This window comes from Oenanthe melanoleuca, chromosome 1A (genome assembly GCF_029582105.1).
Source record: "Oenanthe melanoleuca isolate GR-GAL-2019-014 chromosome 1A, OMel1.0, whole genome shotgun sequence".
Taxonomy (NCBI): Eukaryota; Metazoa; Chordata; class Aves; order Passeriformes; family Muscicapidae; genus Oenanthe; species Oenanthe melanoleuca.
In genome coordinates, this window is record NC_079334.1 from 55,272,885 (window position 1) to 55,298,476 (window position 25,592).

The window sequence follows — 25,592 nt, forward strand, 5'->3', positions numbered from 1 at the left end:
CAAATAAGCAATTTCAGAATGCAGTCAAGCAGTACATGTTTTAAAGCAAGTGTACAGCAAGCTACAAATTCCCAGCCATCTTCATTTTCAAATGGATACAGCTATTGTTGATTAACACATCCAATAAATATGTTTTGGCTTTCAGTGTATCTGGGCAGATCCTGCTGACTTCATTCCTGTGGGGTGTCCCTTTGCAAAGCCAGAAGAGTCCAGCTCAGTGCTTCTCTTGTACCCATAATGTCCTCAACAATCTTGCACAAGTGGTAGATGAGGATCCCTCAGCTCTATGTGAACACTAAACATGGAAACAGTTTCCTTACAGGATTTTCTAGTTCTTCACTGAGGCTGCTATGCTGCTGTTTATACATGCACCCTTTTTAAGAGTCATAATGTTCTTCTCCACTGGACAAATCTGTCTCTTGAGTTTCTGCACAGCAAACATCATCTCCTGTCAGTCACTCTGGGGTGCATTTCAACAGTGACCAAATTAGTGAAGATGATGAAGGATCTGTTTGTGGTGGAAGCACAGAAGTTTGATGGCTGGTATTGAATTCCTGGTGGTCCCATAGGAAAGCCTGTCTGTTTGGGTCACTGAATTTCCCCACTCAGTAGGTGCTGCAGTGGGGAGAACAACAGCTGACAGCAGGTGATTGGCAGAGTGAGCCAGTAACAGGGGAGATGTGAAGCTGAGTGTGATAATTCTAGCTTTGTTGCTCATATTCACCAGAGCCCATTGTGATTGGGTGGGCAGGAGTTTCCTACTGCCTGGGGGAAGCAGAGGTGAGGAAAAGTCAGAGCTTTTATTGCTTCTCTAAAACACACTTTCTTTCCATTTTCCTTGCTGCACCTGCAGTGTCAGTCTGTGTGCCTGCACCAGAGCAAGCACAGATACATCCATTATTCTTGATTGTCCAGCTCCACAGGTCATTGGTCTATAGTCTTCTGCAACTAGAAACTGGGGGCTTCTCAGCTGACCCAGCAATGGGCAGTGGTTTTTTGTGCACTACATCTTGTAGCTGGAACAAGCAGGTTTCCCTGAGTTCCCTCCCAGTCATCAGACAACATCTCACTACAGCTTTTATAGAGGCCTGAGCTCAGTTTCTGGTAGCCTTGACAGAGTATGCCCATCAGAGAAAATGTGATTTAAGTCTTTAAGCTTCAGTTGCAATAATACATCATTTTAGGGTTTTCATTTCCTTGAGGTGAAGAGGTGCAAAACGAGCATAATTTATTAGAATTTACTATGCAGAAGTGAGAAACACCTGTTTCATTTAGCTGTGGAAAAGACCAAAGCCACTTCTGACACCCTGTGTATCATACTGGGCATGTGTTGACTGACTGAAGTCATCCATCAGGGTTTTTTCTTGCCTAAATGTTGTGGGACAACCTAACTTCTGCTGTTTCATTTACATCTTCTATTTTTGTCCTCTTTAGGGGGTAGTGACAAGTATGTTGTGGAGCTGACTGACCCAGCATTGAAACCCCATGTATGTAGCACTGTATGACATGTGCCATTTATTTTTTTTTAGCCAAACATTGGCCGGTTGGGAATTCCCCACGGGCCCTCTGGAGAGAAGGTGGCTGTGGTGACTGTGGATGACTGTGACACAGCAGTGGCCGTGCGCTTCGGGAGCCTCATTGGAAACTACACCTGTGCTGCCCAGGGGACTCAGACTGGCTCAAAAAAGTAAGGATTCACTATATTTGTGTTTTCCACTCATTGCCTTTTTCCGGTGGAAAGTCAACAGTGTGCAATTAATCACTGAGCACTAAGCGATTAATCAGCAAATTGGAAAAAGAGATAGGATGCAACAAGAAAAAATAACAAAGTTTAGTTTGAGACCTGGAATTATATACATCATTTAAGTTAAGAGTCCTATCTTAAAAGGAGGTAGAAATAAAGAGTATAAACAACCAACCATTGCAAATCTTTGGGTGTGAGAAAAGGTTTCCTCTGAAGAAAGAAAAAAACCCAGTACTTTTCAGTTTAAAGAGGAGGCGAACAGCAGCAACATAGGGGGATATAAAGTAATGAATGATAGGAAAGAGGCAACTGAGATACACATGGTGCTCTAATATCCCAGGAGAGGGGCACACTATAAAATGGGGCTAATCCAAATGACCAGATGATGACTTCTTACACAATGTGGAGTCATTCTGTAGAACCTACATTCGCTAAATGTCATTAAGACTAAGATCGTCACAGGATTTTAAAGGGGTTGGTACTATAAAATAATTAAGTCATTATATAAAAATGCTCTGCTTCTCAACCTTGTGCTGAGCAGCATCAGCCAGTCCCTGCATGGCTGGGGTCAGAAGGAAGTGTCCTGTGGCTACACATTTTTCTCTAATTTTCATTTTCTTCTGCCTACTAGCAACTGTTAGGAACAGGTCGCTGGATTCTGTATGCACATGGCAGCTCCTAAGTTAAAAGTTAGTGTTACTGGACAGTCCTTTGATTACAAGCTCTGGAAGTGCTCATGCAGCAGAGGGAAGTGCAGCTTAAATGTGCTTATGGAAGCAATAAGATAAAGAACAAAATAAAACAAACTCTTGCCAAGAAATTATGAGCATTTCTTTGTTTCTTCAGATCTTTGGACCTAACTGGCCCTCTCCTCCTTGGTGGTGTCCCAAACTTGCCTGAGGATTTCCCGGTGCACAACCGGCAGTTCATCGGCTGCATGAGGAACCTCTCCATCGACAGCAAGCCCATTGACATGGCTGGTTTCATTGCCAATAATGGCACTCTGCCAGGTATGGGCAGCTACTGCCCCAAAGGTCAACACCAGAAAGGTCTCTGCTGTGTGTGTGGCACAGCTTAGGGTGTTGAGGAGGCTGGCACTGCGAAGAGCCCCAGGAAGGGGAAGGAACACAGAGTTCTGAATGACCCCTGTCCCCCTGTTAGCACTGTTGAGGGCAAAGCAGCTATGGGGCAGGAACTTAAAGTGCTGTGTGGCACTGTGCTGCCACTGTCTCTGGCCAGACCTCATTTGTGTGAGCAAGGTGCAGTCCACACCTGTGCCAGGGAAGCATACAATAGCCTGTGGCACAGGGCACACTTCCAGGATTCAGCTGCACATCAGAAAGGGCTGGGCTTGTTTAGACTTTCTGCATTGCTGGGAGTTTCAGACAGGAATTTACTCCTAAATTAACTTTTTGTCTTCTATTTTTAAAGAAGACAAAAAGTTTATTTACCTAATTTTTATTTACCTATTTATTTGCCTAATAAATGTCATTTTGCTCTGAAAGCCAGTGGGATTAGTTCCTGAAAAAGACAGTACTTGCAATGACTTCTTAATAAATTGTGTTGGCTCTGTAAATAAAATTCTGGAATCCCTAAATGTGAGTCCTGCTTCATGGAGCAGCCTGTTAGAGGTCCTGATTTGATTTCCAGTCCTTGGATCCCTGATCAGGATTAGTTCCAGTGATTAGGTATACAGAATGTTCTCATCATCCTAAAACTGGCTCTGACAGACAAAAATGGAAAGTCCCTTCTGTCCGTGCTGCTGAAGGTCTGTGTAAGAGCTAAATTGCACTTCTAAAGTATGTTGTATTGATTGTGGATTAAGGAAGGAGTCATAGCATATGCCTTTTATAGACAGACTTGTCTTTATGCATTTGACACATGATCAGCTTACATAAACTTTTGCCATCCACATTTTGTTTCACTGCCTTCAAAAATATTTTTTTAAAAAAGGTAGAAACCCAAACTTGTAATAGTCGTGTCTTCTTTTTACATAAAAACTCAAATGCAGTCATTCAGAGCCTTTTTCTTATTAAAAGCATACAAAGTAATGGTTTTCCTGGATTCCAGGCTGTGCAGCGCAGAGGAACTATTGTGAAACCAACTGGTGCCAGAATGGAGGCACGTGCATCAACAAGTGGAACACGTACATCTGCGAGTGCCCCGTGCGCTACGGAGGGAAAAACTGTGAGCAAGGTAGGCTGCAAAGAGCTCTCTGCATTGTCATGTCTGCACATCTCAGTGCCTGTCATTGCCATCCCAAAGCATGTGTGTCCAGCTGTGATGCTGAAGGGTGACAGAAGATTGTAGTTGAGGCTGTCACCCATTATCTATTTGAAATCGTTTTAGAGATCCCCCCTATATAGTAGATGACATACTGTCATGAGTAAGAGCAGCTTTCATTGATTTGTTTACATAAGCAAAGTAGCTCCAAAGAACTTGGCTGCATTTAGTAATTTGTTTATGGTAAAAATGCCTGATCCTAAGCCCCTTAAATCAGTGGAAAGAATCCTGCTGACTTTACTGGGCTTTGACTCAAATTGGGGATGAATGTGCTGTTTTAATCACCACTTTTTTGGCAAGAAGGCTTTCTGTGCTAAGTAAGAGCACTTCCAGTTTTACTGGATTTCTCTTTGATTGAACACAATGTGCATATATGTGTAAAACCTCATTACTAAAGGATAAGGAAGGAGCAGCAGGTGAGTTTTATAGGGTGTGAAGAACTTGCAATCAGTTTTTTCCCTGGAAGTGAGGAGCTGCCTGTGTGAGGAGTCCCATGGGGTTGGTGCTGTAAGGTGGCTGCTGCTGCTCCTTTGGAGTCTTCCTGGATGCTTCCAGCAAAGAAAACATGCTTCTACTGGGCCAGGTCTAGGTAGTGGCAATTTCTCTTCCCTTTCCTGGGAAGCAGTAATATTAGCTTAAGAGGAGAGGATACTTGGTTAAGTTTCTGTCTTGGAGGTAAAGGTTTTCAGAGTGAAGAACGGGGAAAAGGAATGATGGAGATCTTTTCCTATGCTCCACCTCACACAGAGCCCAGAGCTGTTATTATTGCCCCTAGCCTGGTACCTGCTTTCTGTAGCAGCTCCTTAAATATTTTGAGCTTCCCAGGTTTGTATGAAGATCTGATTTTTCCATGTGTCTCATGTCAAGTATGTTTGTTGGTGAAGTTCTTGTGCTCTCTTTATGATTGGCTTTTCTCTGTGCTACAAACCCACTCTGATGTACCCTGAGAGGAGTGCCAGGGCCCAGCTATGATGTGTCTCATACTGGTGTAAATGGGGAGTACTGCTATCACATGCAAAGACTATCCTTCCCTCTGTTTTTCAAATGGAATTCAGAATTTGATAAAATGTTTGTTTTATTTACTATTTTCTTATCCCAAACTCAAGACCAATCCACAAAGTTTGGGATTTAGAAAATCCTATAGGAGATGTCCTGTAACCATCCCTGGAAACTCATTTTAAATTCAGGTGATAGAGGTGATGGCAGTCACAGCAGCACTGCCTCCCCCCATTCCCAGCTGTCACCTCTGCCTCCAGCACTGTGCACTCTTGCATGTCCCCTTTGTCACAGAAAAACCCCATGTTCTTGCTGATGTCTCAGTTTGTGGGGTTTTTCTAATAGTTTGAAGGCAGCAGGCTGCTTGGTTCTTTGATGATATTTGTGGGCCAGTGTCTCTGGAAAAAGTAGAAGCCAAGAAAGAAATTGAATGTGACCAAAGGTTTCAGGAGCCCTAAGTTAAAGTCAGGAGGAATCACATATACACTATTCCTGTCTTTCAAAAAATCTGCACCTAAACACAATCTTCCACATGTCCAGCACCCACACTGCAGGTGGCATCCAGTGGGATGTTGGCAGCATGTTTCCCAAGGCCCTCTGTCTCCACAGGGAATAACCCTCACATCTTCCTGCTGGCCTGTTAAATGTAGGACTCTCTTTAGAGTGAGTGTAGGCACAGGCAGTGCTTCCAAGTGACAAGCCCTGAGCACACCATTGGTTTGCATCAGTGCACTGCCCATGGCAGGGAGGTGCTGGGAAGCACATGGGCCCCTGTGGTGACAGGGGAGGTCAGGTCCCACCTGGGGACAGTGCGTGTGGCCAGCCCCTCCATGGACACCCAAGCATGAGGAAGGGCTGGGGGAAAGAGGGAGGTCAGAGGGGGCTGACAAATGGGGATTTCTATTTAACTAGCAGGGGAAGGTGCACCCTAGCCCCAGGGAAGGGAGGGAAGTTGGGAGAATGTGTGGGAAGGGAATGGTATTTGCAAGTACAGAAAGTCACCAGCAGTGAGAAAAGGAAGGTGGCTAATTGCCATGCCAGGCCAGTTCTCCCAGGAGCAAAGGCAAAATGCTTCAAACAGCATTCCCAGCCTTCAGCAGGTGGGAAGCCTGCAAGTTTGCATCCTGCCTCTCTGCTCCAGAGGCACATGGGCTCAAAAATCTCAGCAACAGTCCAGAAAACCAGCAGCAAAGTTGGAATCTGGGGTCATTGTGAAGGTCAGCAGGATAGAGGAAGGTGTAGGCTGACTTTTGCACAGGTAGAGCAGGAGAAAATAATCCTGCTCCACACTGATGTCCTGGTTACTTTTACACTGATGTGGTGCAGTGTGGGCTGATGAATTGTGCCCTGTGTCAGAATTGTGCCCTGGCCCAGACAGCCAGAACTCAAGCACTGCATTCAAGTTTTAAGCAACTTAAGGACATCTGTATCTGTGACAATCTTTTTTTAAGTTGCCATCTGCTTTTCAAGAGCAGGCTATGCTGCAGTTGTTCCACCATATGCCCTCTCTGGCATGAGTGTATGACTGCAAAGGGAAGATCACAGGTTGGAGCAGGAGAGAGAAGGGCAGCCCCTTGGGACTGCCCTTAGCCTGATGTGGGGTGGATGGGTAACCACATCTTAAGGAAGGGCAAGTCAAGTTACACCTCCGGCTTGACTAGTGGTAGCCCACTAGTCCCTGACTTTTTGTTTCTCACAAATGGGGAGCTAAAGAGCTTGCACTTTACTCCAACCCCTGCACTCCCCTCCCCACTCCAGCCTTTCCCTTTATAGACACCAGCAGGGCAGACATATGAGAATTTGGAGTTTGGCTTGATTCCTCAAAAAAATGCAACTTCACATCAACTTTACTCCATTTTCTGCCATGGTGTCATCCCTCAACCTTTTTCTAAGGACTTGCCATTTCATAGTAACACATATGCATTTGTGTATAATTATGTCTTCTAGTACAAAAAATCCAAAAAGTGCCAGCGGATATGGTAGTGTGGAGCAGAAGGGGAAAGACTATTAAGCCCTGTCATTTCACTGTCCAACATGGACTCAGCACATGATTAAATAAAAGGCTGGGTGCTAATCTGTGGTGGTTGTACCCAGTCTCTAAGGCCTGTTTCCACAGAAACTGCCATGAACTTCACCAACGTGCCCATGAGCAAGGACATCTGTCAGGGGCTGACTGCAGATCCCACTACAAGGTTTCACAGGTGGTGGAGGTGTCATATGAGGTGTTGCAAATAGCACAGATCTCCCATGGCTTAATCTGTGCTTCTGATCATTGAGATCAACTAGTTCAGGGGACTGTAGCTCCTGTTACCCAGGGTAACAACTTTAAAAGTCCAAGGGAATGGGTATTCCTCTATTATACATCAGCAAAGTACTTTCTATTGAAGACTGTCATTGGTGTCACCCTGTGGAAGCTGTGCTTGTGCAAGGTTAGAGAGGGGGACAGCTTTGCAGCTGCCATCTCAGGATATTTAAAGCAGATGATTTAGGCAATTCCACACAAACTTTCTCCCTGTGAAAAGGCTGTGTAGATGGGGCAGCTGAATAATCTGGCCCTGGAGTATTCATAATTAATTCATATTTCCTGTTGCCTCCCAGCCTTTTCCTGTGTTTAATCTGTTAATTAGAAGCAGGTAATCAAGGTTATGTTGAAAACATCTGCAGCAACTGTTGCCCTCATACTTCCTGCTCTGTCCACCCACTCAACAGCAGAACTGTATCAGCAGAGATCCTGAGCTTGCCTTTCTAGGAACAGCTCTCACGTGGGTCATGCCACAACAGTGTGGAGGTGCTGCTTTTGAGTACAGGCAACAAGACAAGATGCCTACCCACAACCAGGGTAGGTTGTGAATTTGCAGTATTATGAACTGATTCACAGTAACCCCTAGAGCAGCTCTTCATCCATGGTAGATTGAATATAGCTCAGTGGAAGAGGGACTAGCTCCCTTGTGCCATCACTGTGACATAGCACCATTTTTCCTCTTAACATTTGTCTTGAAGGATAAAAATTGTTTTCTTCTGTATTTTGGTTCACAGCAATGCCTTCTCCTCAGCGTTTCAGTGGTGAGAGCATTATCATTTGGAGTGACCTTGACATTACCATCTCTGTGCCGTGGTACATTGGGCTGATGTTCAGAACCAGGAAAGTCAATGGCATGCTCATGCAAGCCAATGCTGGGGCTGCATCCAAGATCAACATTCAGGTAAAACTGTGGCTGCCTTTGGTTAGAAAAGAATTAATACTCCTCCAGCAGTAGATATAGCAAGATGAACTATATAGCTTCATCCACCTAAATGAATTCCTGTCAATAAAAACATATCACTACTTTAGCCTTTTACAAAGATCAAAAAGTGAATGATCAAAATATCATTATAAAAAATCATATTAATTTAAGATGTTTTTCCTAGTCAGAGGTACGAGTGGTCATTTATATAGATGTCAAAAATGGGTCTATGTCTTTGGGGGATTTTTGGCCATAAGGGAAGTTGGAATCTAAATGTTCAAAGTTACACAAGGAGTTCTCGCAAGCATTCCCATCTTTACTCTTTGGACTTTTTTTTCCTTTTGGGTTGTCTTAGGAAGTGTTATTACGTAGCTCTCCACCTCTTTCTGCATCAAGTACAAATATGCAGCAAAAAAGACATGATTTTTAATTTTTTCTCAACAGATACTGAACAACTATGTGCAGTTTGAAGTGTATAGTGGCCTGAGCCAGGTTGCTAGTTTGAAGATGAGCCAGTCACGGGTCAGTGATGGAGAATGGCATCATTTATTAATAGAGCTGAAGAGTGCAAAAGATGGTAAAGATCTCAAGTACCTTGCTGTCATGTCCTTGGACTATGGGATGTACCAGGTAAGGCAGCATCATAACTTTGCCACTGAGCACTGCAGAAATGCTATTAGGAGCAAGTAGGATAAAGGAATGTGAACAAGTACTTAGGCTGTGAGATATGTTCTGCAGTGATTGATGCCTAATTAATGATATTAATTTATTAAGCTTTATGATGTCTTACAAAGAAGTCTGTAAAAAGACACATTCCAGTGTCTGGCTCCTCACTGCTTTGGTATTTTTTATGTTATCTACTGACAGCTACTTCTTGACTCTATCACTACAGAAAGCAGTCTGTCTGTGTCACAGAGGATGATAGTGCTTCTTATCAGCTGTCCTTTTCCTCACAGAGCTCTGTGCAGATTGGAAATCAACTACCTGGATTGAAAATGAAAAGCATCATTGTGGGAGGTGTCTCTGGAGACCAAGTCTCTGTTCAGCAGGGATTTTATGGATGTATGCAGGTATGAAATGAAAAGTGTAGCAGTAAATGTTGAACTTGTGAGAAAATACCCAGGTGAAAATGTGGGAGGTTTCTTTTTCATCCACCCTCAAACATTTCTGTTTCCTCCATAAAAATTATCTAAGAAACAAAATATTAAAGTCTACCCACTCTGCCAGGTACAAAGCTGATCACATAGGGGAAAAACATTCAAAAAAAGTCTGGGTTTGGCTCATCAGGTGATTTCTTTAAAATGTAGCCTCATTGATTGATGAAAACAGTGAAACACATACTACTGTACTCTGAAAGGAGGCTCTAATTTTAAAATAATTGTCTTTTGTCACCAGGGAGTAAGAATGGGAGAGACATCTACAAACATAGCGACTCTCAACATGAAGCAGGCTATCAAGATTAATGTCAAGGAGGGCTGTGAAGTGGACAACCCTTGTGATTCCAACCCATGTCCCCAGCACAGCTACTGCAGTGATGACTGGGACAGCTACTCCTGTGTCTGTGACCCAGGTAACCTGTGACCACTCATACTGGAGCTGATCACACCTTTGTGCACTCATCAGAAGCAGCACAGCAGCAGTATGCTGGCAAAATGTTCATCTTCTGATTCTTCCTCTTCCAATCAGTATTACCTTTCTCACTCTTACTGGAAGCTGCAGTCCTGGGCTAAGAATCCAGGCAATGTATCCACCAAACAGAAAGACAGTTTCTGGTCCAAAGGACTCCTATACACCTCCCCTTTTCTTTTTATGGTTTTTTTTTTCTTTCTCAGCCTTTTCTGCTGCTGAATTTCAGTCTCTCACTCTGCATCCTAATCAAGATACTTTGAATGTTTTCTCTGTTTTGGAGTATGTAACCAGCACATGCTGTCAGCACCCAGCACAGTCACCTCCCATACATGCAGCAAGAGAATACAAAACTATTTTAGCACATGCCCCGAATATTAAACTGGGAACCAAAGGCACAAGGGTGCCTCAAGCATGGTAACAGACTGTCAAAAAGAATGGCTTATTACAATTTTGTCTGAGAGGGAAAAAGTGCTTCATTTCTGACAGTATCTCATGGGGAATTTACTGATTATCAAAGATGTGTTATTAGTCTAAGCTTAAGACAGGCAGTCTTTTGGAGACATGCAAATCATAAATTACAATGGTTGCTGTAATTTTCTTACCTTGTCTCCCCAGGGTACTTTGGGAGAGACTGTGTTGATGTATGTAACTTGAACCCATGTGAGCATGTCTCCACGTGCGTGCACAAACCCAGCTCATCCCACGGCTACACCTGTGAATGTGGACAAAGCTACTATGGACAGTACTGCGAAAGCAAGTAAGGGAATTATTTTGTTCTTGGCTTCTTGATCCTTCCAGGTAGCTCTTCATCTGAGGCAGCAATCCTCCCACTTCCTGTTCTGCTCCAATAACCTTTCCTGTTACAATTTGGGTTGTGTTTTAGGCTCCTTTGCCTTTTGGCATTCCTGAGCTCTCCCCAGAAACTAGACAATCTTCTGTGTTTGTTACTCAGGAGCCACTTTTCTTCATCAGCTGCTCAGGGCCCCAACGATTTCTGCTATATTATACAGCACTGTATCTCACTGTACTTTGTGGTGGGTTTGTCCTTAGTTTGCTCTACATCTCTCCTCCAGCTTCCCCAGCACACAAAGCGATGCACCAGTTTGGTGACCTATAGCAAGATAAAATCCTTTTGCAGTTTAGGTCCAGTCCCTGGACTGGCAAAAAGCCATCTCTTCTGGACAGTCTGGGGGCCTGTGTCTATTGCTTTGTGGGAGAAACGTGCTGATTGCCTCGTCAGCAGCTTCCTGGTCTCAGATAAGCATTCAGCAACCAGCCCTATCCCAGAGGCGGCACTTTGATTTACTGTAATATGGGCTATTCATGATGTGCAAATGAAGTGCATTTGTCTGCCCATTTAGGAATGGCTCATGTGATGTTTCCTTCCCTTTGAAAACTGCAAGCTTCTTCCTCTGCCTTTTGTTGTGTGGGCTTGCAAATGTTGGCCGTGCTGTTGCCAGATTTGTCTTTCATTCCTCTGGATTAGCGACACGGAGACATTGTCTCTTGTCATTATCTGCTGACATCATGTCAAGTGCAACATTGTGGTTTTCATATACTGAAGCATAGAAATACAAACCTAGCAATTACCGTAAATAAAATTGTTAGTGGTCTTCGAAACAGATGCAAATAGATTTTCTTTCCTATATGAGCAGCAGGGAGGGGATACCTTGTGCATTACCATGATCTGGGTCTCAGAGCCATTGTCCTTCAGGCTACTGCTTGACAAAGGCTCACAGCTATCAGAGAATCAGAGGTCTCCTTGCCAGAACCAGTACTGGGGCATCTGTGAGATAACCTGCTCAGAGAATCACCCAGAAGAAATAGTATCAGTGAAAATGGGAGTTTTCCTTCAGCAGGGGTGGCCTTTGGCTTGCTGCTTAGCTTCCAGTGTGCTGCACTCAGTCTGAATCACAGTCTTTGATCCATAATCCAGATCAAAGCTGCCACCCTCCCCTCTTCCATGTTCCCTACCACGTGTCCTCTTGTCTCTCTGGTAGCAGACCAGGGCTTTTCAGACATTGTAGTGAACCATCCAAGAAAGTCAGGTTGGCTGAAAGTAGTGGCTTTTCTTTATAGGATGAGCTTGCAAACAGCTTTGCATCTGAGCACCAGCACAGATATCCCTGTGGCCTGGACAAGAAGCACTGCTGTGGGCAGCAGGGGAGGGGGAGTGGGATATAAAATACTGGGGAGCTGTACCCCAAGTCAGTTTGTGGTGACCAGGGCACAGACTCAGAGCCACCTACACTTGAAAATACTTAAAGAAACATTCCCTCTAGGGTTTTTTAGCACTGATATTCTAAATTTTCTCATATTATAGTGTATTTATACTTATATATGTATTGATTGTTCTTTGAGATACATTACTGTCTGTAAGCTGATACAGTTGAGGGCTGATTTGGCCCAAAGCTTTTTTTTTCACACTTCTTAAGAGCAAACTTAAAATAACTTTCTTTCAATTTGATTTTCTTTAATAGGATCGACCTACCTTGTCCCAGAGGCTGGTGGGGAAACCCCATCTGTGGCCCATGTAATTGTGAGACTAGTAAAGGGTTTGATTCTGATTGCAATAAGACCAATGGAGAATGCCACTGCAAGGTAAGCAGAAGAAACCAGTCTTAAGTCAAAATTTCTTTAGTTTAAAAAGTAATTGTACCACCAAGAATTACAAGTGAGTATCTGAGACAAAGTACACACAGTTGTGCTTTGTATCACATATATATGTACGTGCACAGTGGAGTTAATCGTTACCTAGACATTTTGCTGGCACCACCCTTCTCCAAATCATACTGTAAGCTCTTATCTTATTTGTGTTTGGAAAACTGAACGAGAGGATGAAAGCCTGGCTCTGATCTCTGAAGTGCAGCCTGGTTTATCAGGGGAGATCAGGCCGGGGTGCAGAGGAGTGTCAGTGGGGTTTTGTGTATCACAAGTGAGTAATAGCCATGAAACAGCTCGGGCCAGCTGGGTGAAGCTCTCCCCTGGGCTGTGGCCAGCAAAGGGCCTGGCAGCTGGACAGAGCTGGAGGGCTGAATGCTTTCCTCACTGCCCTCTCCAACGAGTTTTCCGTGGACAGGCAGAGACAGATGGGGGACGTGGGAGGGGAGGCACCTCGTCATGAAGGTTTTACAAAGGACTTCTCACAATAGGTTTTACAACTGGCTTGAATGACACCAGAGGAGCTGGGCTTGTGCAGACTGGCGCTGTGAATCTGGCCCCCTGCTCCTTTCCAAAATGCCAGCAGGACACACAGCAACTGTTGCATTAAATGGAGTCGGTGGGGTGCTCTTGTGCAATCCCAGTGCCTCAGATCAAAAGCATGCACAGAGGCAATTTGAATATGGGATCGTTGCGTGCTCTCCACCTTCTACGTGAAACACAAATGCACAGTGTGGGAACTTTCCTTGGTGACTCGTTCGTGCCATACATTGTGGAATTGCAAAGCTGAGAAAACTCTAAATCCTCCAAGAATATGTTTGGTGGGCTCTGCAACAAGTGTCCAAGGAATGATGTGGGCCCTGTGGCTCCACTGCAAATGGCAACACAAACCCTGATAAGAGTAATGTAATTTTTACCTGTGCTCTGCAAAGTTAGCCCTTTTATGATGTACGTGCTGCTAGAGCAGGTTTCAGAAATGTGAGCAGTTTGTAACCTCGTGTCTGTGATTTTGGTTTTTCCAGGCCAATTACTACCGGCCCCAGAGCAGTGACACGTGCTACCCCTGCGACTGCTTCCCGTCCGGCTCCCACACGCGCGCCTGCGACATGGAGACGGGGCAGTGTCCCTGCAAGCCCGGCGTCATCGGGCGCCAGTGCAACCGCTGCGACAACCCCTTCGCAGAGGTCACCCTCAGGGGCTGCGAAGGTCAGCGGGCCTGGCACGGGCACAGGGGACACTGGGGCCTGGCTGGGGACACTGGGGCCTGGCAGGGGACACTGGGGGACACTGAGCCCTGGCAGCGGGCACAGGGGACACTGGGGTCTGGCTGGGGACACTGGGGGACACTGAGCCCTGGCAGCGGGCACAGGGGACACTGGGGCCTGGCTGGGGACACTGGGGTCTGGCTGGGGACACTGGGGGACACTGAGCCCTGGCAGCGGGCACAGGGGACACTGGGGCCTGGCTGGGGACACAGGGGACACTGGGGCCTGGCAGCGGGCACAGGGGACACTGGGGCCTGGCTGGGGACACTGGGGCCTGGCAGCGGGCACAGGGGCTTGGCAACGGGCACAGGGGGACACTGAGCACTAGCAGGGGGCATAGGGGACACAGAGCCTGGCAGGGGACACTGGGGCCTGGCAGCGGGCACAGGGGACACTGGGGCCTGGCTGGGGACACTGAGCCCTGGCAGCCGGCACAGGGCACACTGCACTGTCCTGGGGCCTGTGAGCCCAGCAGCGTGGCTCCAGCTGTGGGGATAATGGGCTCTGCAGCAGATAAACAAAGACCCCTCCTCCTAGATATGTGCCAATGTAGCTCATGGGGGCTGAGGAAACAGAAAAAAAGCTCTTACCTCTTTAATTTTTCTCAAATGGAAATAGAGCAAGGTGAGGTGAAGTAGGGGGGCCAAAAGACTAGCACCAACTTTTCTTTAAACCTGAGTTCATCTGCCAGTGCAGTGTTGTATTGCTGAGCTGCAGCTGGAGAGGCAGGTGAGAGCCTCACAGCTTTTGCCCACAGAGGCTGTGCCGTGCACCTCATGCACTCTGCCTGTCTTCCCCATCTTGCCCATCCTGCCTTTCCTCTCACCCACCCACCCACCCACCCACCATCCTCCTGTGATCAGCACAAAGCTGCTGCAGCAGCCATCTCGCCAGTGTGTGTGGGTGAAATGAAGGAGAAACATTTTCCCACAATAAAGGAGCAAGCAGAGATAGGCACAGCCAAAATCCAGAGCCCCATAATCATCCTGAGCTCTCCTCTGCCTGTACCTGTCTGTCCAATCTGCTGGATAAGGAGCAGCTGATGGGAGGCACTGCAGAGGACAGGTATCCTGACAGGGCTTTGGAATAACAGGAAGGTCCTTCAGGCAGGTTGAAATGTCTCACTGTTGTGATTTTTATCTTGTCAGAAAAATTGCATCATTTCTTTTTCTGCTTTCAGTAATTTATAATGGCTGTCCCAAAGCTTTCGAGGCTGGTATTTGGTGGCCACAGACCAAGTTTGGCCAGCCAGCTGCTGTGCCTTGTCCTAAGGGCTCAGTGGGTAAGTTCCCATGGTAAATAATTACCTACTTTATCTGCATGCCTCTTTTAAAAAAGAAAAAATGTGTACATAGGGGATAGCATTAATTCACTGGGTCTGGAGACTGCAGCATAGCTTATGCATATCATGAGCAAAGAAGTATAGCTAGCTGAAATCAAAGAGCTGTTAAAATACATTTGGAATACTAGCAATAAGTAAATACAACAGTACAGCAGATAAACATGTATAAAGCACAGAAATTCTCTATTTCCAAAAAAGCAGAGTCCAACTTTCTGGTTTTTATTTTCTATTTATCAAGCAATTCTTACACATGTAACTTTTAATTTCTAGTGACTTATAAGTGTTCTTTAGCTGTACAGTTCATCTGGGATACGATAAAACTAGGAAAATTATATTCCTGATGACTACTTTACTAGGATTGCAGCCTACTAAAGCTAAGAGTTGCAACAAAACTCACATTTTTCCACACAATATCTTTTCCATAAGTGAAACAGCTGAAAAACACTTTGTATAAAGCAGATGAGCTGTGCTGTTTAGTACAACAGGGAAATGACAATTTGCTTTTTCTGTATTACTCTGAAAACATGTATCAGATTTTTGAAAATAGAGTTCCAGATCTTTTCCAAAGGATGTTCTGTGGGAAATGAAAACTCTGTCTTGGTTCTGGACCTGGTAACTCTCTGATGTGAGTGCTCCTTAGGCTCAGGGAGTTATAAATAGTTATGTGACTGCCCCAAATATTTTTAGAGGGAGGCCACTGCTTATAGGTGTGAGTTGTGGTCAACCGAGCTCCTGTTCTAAAGATTTTAGGAGACACATTTTTTCTTTCTTTTAGGTAAAGAATGTTTTCATTATTAAACAGTATAAAGTTGAATTAAAATGAGTTTTCGACACTGTTCTTGTGGTTGTGTCTCTTCTAGGAAATACACTAGCAGGCAATGTTTCTTATAGTAATTGCACATTCTAAGTATTTTCTAATTTTACAGATCATTCAAAAAACTAAGTTTTATAATAATGAATATTCAGACTAAGAAGCTGAGGCTTAATTGTATTCACCTAATCATGAAAGAGAAATAATATTAGACATAGTAAAATAAATTATAGTTCTTATTTAGACATTGGTAATTAAATGGCTTAGACACATGCAGTATATTATGTGCAAATTAACTAGCACAAATATAAATCTTGAATTTGATTACTTGCAATTCGTGGTGAAAGATCCTCAGCCAAGAATTACATTTTAAAATTATTTGACAAATAGTACAAAATATAATAGGCTAAATTAAACAGTAAGCTGCTCTCAGTCCATTTACAAGTGGCATAAAGGCAATTTTGCATGTTAGCTGAAGTGTTAGCACATGCAGCATGCAGATGTGTGGGCATGTGTTGATGGGAATACATTTGTCCAGTAGGTCTTCCTGTACAGGCTATTGCACAGAAATCTCAGCTGGGGTGGGTTTTCAGGAATACATAGGATGTGCAGAGTCTTTCTCTTTTTTGGCATAAAAAAATGAATGAATTAATTTGAGAACAATCAGGCAGTGAGGCTGAGAGCAGTTGGGCAGAGCTTAGAATTTGCCTGACTTTTCTCCAAAGCCTGGGGAAAGTGATCCCTGAAGTAGTCTAATTTTCTCTCACAGGAACCCCCTGTTTGGAAGTTGAAATACATGTGTAGCTTTGAGCAACTTGAAAATGCAGGGAATGTGAAAGTCTAGGATAGTTGAAATCTATGAATATTTACCCTGCACAGTTCAGAACATTGTTTGCCAGTGATGCTTTGTTTCCTTCAGGAAATGCCGTTCGCCATTGTAATATTGAGAAGGGCTGGCTGCCTCCTGAGCTTTTCAACTGCACCACCAACACTTTTGTGGATCTAAAAATCATGGTAAGCTGGGTGTTTTCAGTTTTCCCTTTACTGTGTAAATAATGATCAGTTTGGACTCCAGTCTGATATCCCTGCACTCAATCTTTTGACTGCATCATTGAACACCCTCATTTTCCATCAGGACCCTGGTGCTTTTCTGGCTCTCAGTTACATTTGCCATTGAGTTTTGTTGCCAACTCTTTCTCAAGACAAACAAAAATTTGACCAAACAATTCCTTTGTGCCAAGAATCCCTAAATTGTAATTGTCTTTGTGACTAGAATGAAAAAAAAATATCTGATTGGATTGTTTCTTCCTTTTTATCTGATTCAGAATGAGAAGTTACACCACAATGAGACCAAGTTGGATGGAGACAAAACCATACGGATTGTGAGAGCCCTGCAGAATGCCACCAAATACACACAAAGCTTGTATGGCAATGATGTGAGGACAGCTTACCAGATAATGATCCAGGTCCTCCAGTATGAGAGCCAGCAGCAAGGGTTTGACTTGGCAGCCACAAGGGATGTGGAATTCAATGAGGTAAGAGAAATACTGTATACTGTGCTGTTACAGTTTCCCTTAAAAATTAGGTGGCAGTGGGTAATTAAATTTGTCTTTGACCAAGATGAAGAGAATATTGTGTAATTGCTAATCTGTTCCACAAATAAGCCTCTCTTCTCAGATTAGAATGGAAAGTTGGTTATGCATGTGTCTATGCATGCATATGTATGTGTAATACAAATATAATAGAGTGTGCTTTTCTAAAAAATATCTTCATAGCAACAGCCAAAAGCAATATTCTCCATATTAAAAAAATCATTAAGTTAATATGTTTTTTCTGGCTGAAATAGTTTTGTATACTATATTTATTTTTGTTGTAAAACATGCCCAATGTGATCATGCTCATTTTAAAGCACATACTAAAATGTGTGCCAGAGAGCTTCTGCTACTCAGAGCATCCATGAAAGACCCAGTTACTACCCAAGACCTGACCAGGGCTAGAGAACAAGCTGTAGCACTCTCCCTGTCTGGTAAAATATGTAGTTGTGATTGAAAAATGTGAAATTTGAGGGCAGTTGGGAGTTTTCTGTGGTCTAATGTGAAGGCTGGATGACCCATGTCAGGCTGGTGGAGCTTTCCTCAATCCGTGTGTACAGTGGGGTACTGTTCTCCATTCTTGCCTATACTATTTCCAAGATCCTGACCATGGCACAACACAGGGTCCAAGATAAAACATCTGTTTGGATCTGTGCTGGCAGAGCCCAGAATTTGGGCACCAGCATGGGGAATGAATGACCCTCCATGGGTCAGGTCTGGCCCATGCTGGCCACGGCTGGCTCCCTTAGAAGGTGTGCTACACCCAAGTCCCTGCTCACAGTACTTCAGGAGGACCATAGGTCAGGCAGGCTTTAGGATGAAATTGGAGAGCCTGTGCAAAGCCAACCAGGAGAGGATATCACGGGAGAGTTAGGAGCAGGAAGAAATGCTGAGAAAGAAAGGCTGAGAAAATTCCTGTGTCTTGGGCTGTATAGTCAGCAGAGAGTGGAGAACTTCTGAAACATTTTATGTTTTTAGATGCATGTTTAGATTTTAAGAGATTCAGTTGTTTTCTTTCTTGTGGGCTGTGAAGCAGGCTGTTCAGATCTTGAAAAGGAACTTCATTTCTTATCATGTTTTGTTAAGTAGAAATATGAACAATAAGCAAAAAAAAATTTGGAAACATGTTTTAATTTACTGTTCTCTGCACTTGGCACTGAAATTCATACAGATGATGTTTCCAAGAACTCCCTAAATATTTTAGGATAGGTCAGGAATTTGAAAACTAATGAGTACAGCTCATGAATAAAAGGAGGTAATCCTATGCTGAGGAAGCACAAGGGGAGAAGGAATTTATTTTTTATAATCCCGCATAGAAGCCTGAAAAATAGATAATAAAACACCATAAATAATGTTCACAAACATGGAGGAGGCCTGGTACCAAGTACAGTATGTGTCTCCTGCATTCCTGGGAACCATGTTGTGCTTCTCACCCTAGGTAAAGGTGGTCATATTGGGAGTCTCTTTCAGCTCAGATATGTTCCTGCAGCCTCAAACAATACAGACAGGATACAGATAGCTCCTTCTAAATGAAGCCTAAATATTTTTCTTGGCTATTTTAGAGCTTGTGGTGATTAATTCCTAACATCATTTTTGCCAGTTTTACCTTAGTTAGGAATTAGGTTGTGTTACAACATAGTTCATATGTACACCAAGAATAAAAACTTCTTAGCATCTTTCTCATTTAAGTAATTTAAGACTCTTTTGGGGTCAGTCTTCTTCCATTCAGCCTGAGGGTCCCTTTGCATATTTTTTTAAGGAAGGGCAGAAGAATCAGGTTCTCAGAAGAAATGCCTTTTTTATACTATTTGTAAGCAACGTAAAAATGGGGAGATAATAACATGATTTAAGTTTCCTTATGTACTTTCAAGTTTGTCTATGCAAGTTAATACTCACTCTTATCATTTTTCACCCTATAAGTTGTCTTTGTTACCTAGGAAACAAAGTAAAAGAAAAAATTAAAGAGGAAGTGATATTTCTATCCGTGGCTTTCTTTTGTTTTTCAACAAAAAAACATTCTTTTGATTTCTCTGGAGAAGTTCTTTGGTGTACCTGCTAAGAGCTGTGCTTTTCATGTGTCTGATCTCTCAGGAACAAAGAAAACATGGATAGGTTTTCCTCCTGCATTTTCTTGCTCTATTTCCTGTCATTAGGTGGAAGAAAGTAGGCAGTTTTCTTACAGCCTCCAGTTTTGGCTTAGTTTGCTCATAAAAAGTTTGGAGGGATTAGCTTTACATTACCAAAAAAACCTCTGGGTGAGTAACTGGTGTACATATTTTTATATGGCTGCACAGAACATGCCTGCATTAAATATTTCATTACACACTCACCTGAGGCAGTCAGGTCAATCATTTTCAGTACTTCTTACTTGAAACCCAGCTCTGCATTTGCTTAATAATTTAGGCTTGTACTTTATTTCTCAGAATATTATCAAAGTGGGTAGTGCTTTACTGGACCCTGGCAACAAGGAGCACTGGGAGCAAATCCAGCGAACAGAGGGTGGCACCGCTCACCTGCTCAGGCACTATGAGGAATACTTCAACAATGTGGCCCAGAACATGAAAAAAACCTACATGAGACCTTTTGTCATTGTTGCCACTAACATGAGTAAGTATCTGTGTTGAAAACTGACGTTTTTTTGAGTCTTAAAAATGTGCTGTATATAGGTGCTAGTTATTTGTTTCTCAGTACCCACTGAGAAAAGTCATTGCATTAGTTTCAAATCCATTGAGCCTTGATCCATATCTTTCTGGACCATGCCACTTCTCCATGTGGCTTTTTGTTGCAGTCATAGCAATGTAGAGATAGTAGGAAGAACTAAGTTTATAAATAAAGGTAATGCCTTTTGAGAACAAGTAATATAGTTGAATGTAGTAGATCTCATTTTTGGAGGAAACACAGCAATGCCACCTGAAGAATTACCGCAGTACAAAAAAAAAAGTAACCCTACTATTGATTTTATTGCATATTATTAATCTTACTTGCATATGTACTGGCCAGGGAGGTGGTTGAATTCCCAGCCCTGGAGATGTTCAAGAAACAACTGGATGTGGCATTTAGTGCTATGGTCTAGTTGACAGGGTAATGATCTGTCAAAGGTTGGACTCAATGGTCTTATAGGTCTTTTCTAACTTAGATGATTCTGTGATTGCACCTCTGATTTTCACATGCTTTCCTAACCTGGAACCTGTCCAGAAAATAATAATCTGTAGGGATTCTTGTGCTGAAAGGTGTTTGCACAGAATCACCAATCCTTCAAACACCATCCCAGTCTTGCAAAACCCATAATCAGAGCAAAATCCATGGGATCCAAAATATCCAAAATGAGTCTAAACTGAGAGGGAAACATCAGGCATCCCAAGACACCTTCCCCACCTATCACAGGAAATTTCTCCTCTGACAAACAAATAGCAGCTCCTGCACTTTGGGCTGTGATGTATTTCATAGACATCCCTGCAGTGCATATGCAGGTGAAGCACAGCAACCACAGCCTGGTCAGCTTGTTTCCCCATTCTCTTCCCTGCTCTCTCTATTTCATTTTCTTCCCAGCTACCAACAGTCTGAGCTGAGGGGGTGTTGGTGGCAGTTCTGCTCTGAGTGGGAGTGGAGATGGGGCTGGCTGACCTTCAGAAGTCCCTCACAAAGAGCATTGCTATTTGTATTTTCTTTCAGAGGTGCTCTAAACTATATCAGCCTGAACTTGTGTTTAGCTTTTCCAAGTTGTTGCTTTTATTTCAGATATGAAGACAAAAGTTTGTCTTATTTTCCCAACTACACCTGCTGTTCTAATATGAATTTGAATTGGCTACAAACTTTTTCCCAAGAATGCTTTATGTCCACAATCACAGGGGCAGAAAATCAAAGGCATGAGGCTGTCAAGTTACAAAGACTGTAGCATCCTGCATCAACAGAGCATAGATTATTGTTGAAATGAGCCAAGCTGAAACACTTTGATTTTTGTTTAATAAACCAAAATGGAAATACATTCTTATCATTCAGGACAATGAGAATCAAAATATTTTTATCTTCATACTCAGAAAAAAAGTGTGCTCAGGATTTTAACCCAACTGAACTGAGATGAAAACAAACCCAAAATTTCTTGCAGGTTGTAAATCATGACTTTTTTTCAACCAGTTCTTCTTGTGTAAAGAGGTGTGAGCTTGAGAGGGATGAGGCAACTCTGGCCTGAAAGAGGTCTGCTTTCTTTTGAGCAGTTTTTCCAGGTGAACATGGTGTTAATAGATTTTTCTAATGGCTCATCTGGGAGTTAGTTAGAAACCAGGAAAGTTCTTAACGTGGATGTTTCTTCATACAGAAATTTGCAGAGGGTCACACCTTTTGGTGTAGGTTTACCCCCAGGACATGTAAATTGGCACTCAGTGACTTGTCTTAAATGAAAAAGTTAAAGCCAACTCAACTACTTTTAAGTATTTGGGCAGTTAAACAGGCAGAGATGATGAGGTAAGCTAGGGAGGAACTGCCAGTGGAGGACTAAGGAGTAGTTCCAGATAAAATGCATGTTATTTTCTTTGGTCAGCTGACTTCACAATCCAGCAGATGTAGAACTATGTTTTTGAAGCAGTAGATTTAGTCTTCCCATTAAAAAGCAAGTCTAAAATTGGAACATGCAACACACACTGGAGCAAGTCAGCAGCACATGGAGAAATTCTGTGAAGCAGGAGCATTCACTGAGCAGCAGCCAGGGAAAAGCCTCTGTGAAACCACAATCAGCTGCTGCTGGAGAAGCACCAGTGAAGTGAGAGATCACTTCACTGATGAAAAATTTCTTCACTGAAACAATTCTCAGATATTGAAACAGGTGGCCCAGGGAAGTCACCATCCCTGGAGGTATTTAAGATACGTAGATGTGGCCCTTGGGGCCATGGTTTAGTGCTGGACTTGGAGATGCTGAGTTAACAGTTCAGCTTTATCTTGGAGATCTTTTCCAACCTAAACAATTTTATGATTCTTTATTTCCAATATTTGCAGTATGTTTTCATAGTATGAGATAATGCCTTGTGATTTCCTTTCCACTGAACAGTAAATGTATATTTTGATAAATGTAACATAATGCTGACACATAAACTTTTAGTTATCACGTAAGGTCTTAATGGAAAAAATTAAATTTTACTTTCTATTTTAGGGTTTAAATTTTTTATCTGCATCGTGCAGTCATTTTAACCTTTCAATAATGTTTCACTGTGATGATGGGAAACTTTTATCCCCCCCAGTTATTGCTGTTGACATCTTTGACAAGTCTAATTTCACGGGAGCTAGAATACCACGATTTCATGAGATTAAAGAAGATTACCCCAAAGACCTGGAGTCATCTGTTGTGTTCCCTGATACTTTATTCAGACCTTCAGAAAGGAAAGGTAAAACCCTTCTGCTGCTGTTTGGTGAGCGATTCTGGCCAGCTCCCAGGGAGTGTGATTGATCCCCAGGGAGCAGAGTGGTACTCGGGTGAGAGCAGGGCAGCCATCTGCACAAGTGAACGTTATTTTGGGATGGAGCAGCTGTGCATACTTCTGAGGCATTTTGCCTGCCGGCAGTGATGGAGGCATGGGGGGCTGTGGGACTGGCTGTACCTGTCTGTCAGGTCTCACTTGCAGCCCCTCAAAGCCCTGTCAAACAGGAGAAATGCTCTGCTTCTGTTCCCACCAGGACAGGATGGGATGGCTGCCCAGCCCCTGCAGTCCCACAGCCACCTTCTCCAGCCCCTGCAGAGAAGGAGGGAGTGGTGTGAGAGATGGAGAATCCACCTCAGAGAGAGGTGTTATCAGAGCTAGTCAGCAATGAAAAAATCTTGAGCTGGGTGATAAGGGAGAGTACATGGGAAAGTGCCTGTTTCCCAATGTCTCTGAAGTACCCCAAGGTTGCTGCAAAGCACCACAAGGATTTTTGGGCAAAGGGAGAGAGGGGAACTCAAAGTTCAATACATGTACCATGGCTGAATGTCTTCTGAATGGGAAAATAGTAACTCTTCTGAAAATAATACATAATAAGCTAATACAGCTTTATGACTTTTTGCTTAGAAACAGAGTATCTGCTTCTATGATTTGTATCTTTTCTGTAAGAAAAAAGGGAATGGGAATTTTAAGAGAATCTTCCAAAACTGGAAGCTCATTAAATGACACAATTAGCAGGGTGAAATCTTATGTAAGTAGTTGGTGTATCCATTAATACTAGTTTTGCCATATATAAAGGTACAAGCAATTTAACAGCATGCATAATGTTCTCCTTAAGTTATGCATGGAGTACTTATGGACCTTTTAGCTTAGAAATTGCTTATTTTATAGCTAGACTAAATGGCTTTTCACTGTTCAATGGTTATTTGATTATGAGCTATATAACTGTGAATTGTGCTGAAATTTTATTAAAAATATCAAATATAACATTAGGAGCATGCTGAGTGCTCTAAGCCTGGAGTTGTAACAACTCTAATATTACTGTATCTTGGCAAAGCAAAATTATCAGTTTAAATGGTAGCTCTGAAGCTGTGTGCAAAGAATATAATATTTGTGTTAATTCCATAGCAGTGCCTACATTGAAACCTTCAAATCAGAAAATACCCTCGAAATTGAACAACAATGTCTTCAGCCCTGAGAGCGCTTTTGCAAAGAGAAAGAAGAGACACCCAGACATTGAGACACATCATACTGTTGCCATGGTCATTATATACCGATCCCTGGGACACCTCCTGCCTGAAAACTATGATCCTGACAGAAGGAGCTTGAGGTAAACTTCAGACCTGTTTGTGAATTGTTCAGATCCCTTCTTCTACTTTCTGAATGCGTGGGGGCAGCAGAGCTGCTTTTGTACTGGCCAAGTTATCATCAGTGCTGCTGTTCTCACCACAGCACTGTCTCATGTCCTCCACTGGCACACTGTGGGAGAATAACTATGCCAGAAATGCCAGCAGTTTTTGGAAACACATCTGTGTGGAAGGCTGATGGTAATGCCTGCCTCACTTTCTGAGCAGAAGCAACTGGAAATCTTCTATTTGCATTTTGCTGTGTAGATCACTGTGCAGTTTTTCTCCTTGTGCAGATTGCCAAATCGCCCTATCATCAACACACCTGTAGTGAGCACAGCCATTCACAGCGATGGGGAGTTTCCTCCCAACCTGGTGGAAAAGCCCATCATAGTGGAGTATGCCATGCTGGAAACAGAGGAGAGAACAAAGCCTGTCTGTGTCTTCTGGAACCACTCCATCACGTATGTCTCCTGCTTGCTTTAGGGCTGTGAGTGACAACTGTCTGAGTAGCAGAAAAGGCCTGCCTGGGAAGATAATTCTGGAGGAAACCCTTTCTTGGTCTGTCTTTTCAACTGACAGTTGATTTTTGGTGGAATAGAGCCATGTAGTCATTTCCCACCAATGTGAGAAAAATGAAAATAATTATCATAACTCCTCAAACAAAAGATTCACCATGTGGTTTCTAAGTGCTGTCATGTCTTTCTGCAGGGTTTTCACCCAGAAATAATAAATCTCACAATTTCCTTGTATTTGCCTATGCTCTTTACCCACAGATGTATGTCTGGACAAGCATGGTCTGACTCCAGTGTCTGAATTCATGGCTCATCTAAGTTCTTTAAGTCAGGTTTTCAGGAGATGATTCAGCTCTTCCAGGGGCTTCCTGTTACACTCCAGTGACTATGGACAGAGTAGATAGCAAGCAGGCACCCTTGATGCCTCAGCCAGGGCCAGTGCAAAAAATTGCAAAACCAAAATCTTCATTTTGGTAGAAATGAGGACTGAGGTTTTGCAGATGAAATTAGGAGTAAAGATTATGAATTTCTGAATCACAATTTTTTTAATCAAGATTCAATGCAAAGGCAGTTACACTGATAAGAACTTAACTTTCATTTCATCAACTATTGTGGATTTGCTTTCGTTTGTTTTAGTGAAAGATGGAGGTAGAGGAAATGCCTTCTTTTGGCATGAGACCTTTTCAGCTTCTGGAAAGCAATTGTAAAACAGAAGCAGAATATAAGGAGGGGAAGTGTTAGGAAAAAGATAAAATGTTCTGAAAATGGTTCATTTA

The 25,592-nt window shown here is 43.1% G+C and overlaps 1 protein-coding gene across 1 annotated transcript in view; it reads left to right on the forward strand.

Moving 5' to 3' along the window:
* Positions 1-25,592, forward strand: part of CELSR1 (cadherin EGF LAG seven-pass G-type receptor 1) — a 160,859-nt gene that overhangs the window by 112,037 nt on the left and 23,230 nt on the right. The window contains exons 6-22 of the mRNA XM_056482024.1: positions 1,530-1,687; positions 2,591-2,754; positions 3,815-3,940; positions 8,060-8,226; positions 8,692-8,877; positions 9,204-9,317; positions 9,643-9,817; positions 10,492-10,633; positions 12,357-12,477; positions 13,560-13,743; positions 14,983-15,084; positions 16,875-16,969; positions 17,281-17,490; positions 19,971-20,154; positions 22,779-22,922; positions 24,084-24,285; positions 24,598-24,765. Coding sequence (XP_056337999.1) covers positions 1,530-1,687; positions 2,591-2,754; positions 3,815-3,940; positions 8,060-8,226; positions 8,692-8,877; positions 9,204-9,317; positions 9,643-9,817; positions 10,492-10,633; positions 12,357-12,477; positions 13,560-13,743; positions 14,983-15,084; positions 16,875-16,969; positions 17,281-17,490; positions 19,971-20,154; positions 22,779-22,922; positions 24,084-24,285; positions 24,598-24,765 — 2,642 coding nt within the window. The remainder of the gene's footprint in view (positions 1-1,529; positions 1,688-2,590; positions 2,755-3,814; positions 3,941-8,059; positions 8,227-8,691; positions 8,878-9,203; positions 9,318-9,642; positions 9,818-10,491; positions 10,634-12,356; positions 12,478-13,559; positions 13,744-14,982; positions 15,085-16,874; positions 16,970-17,280; positions 17,491-19,970; positions 20,155-22,778; positions 22,923-24,083; positions 24,286-24,597; positions 24,766-25,592) is intronic.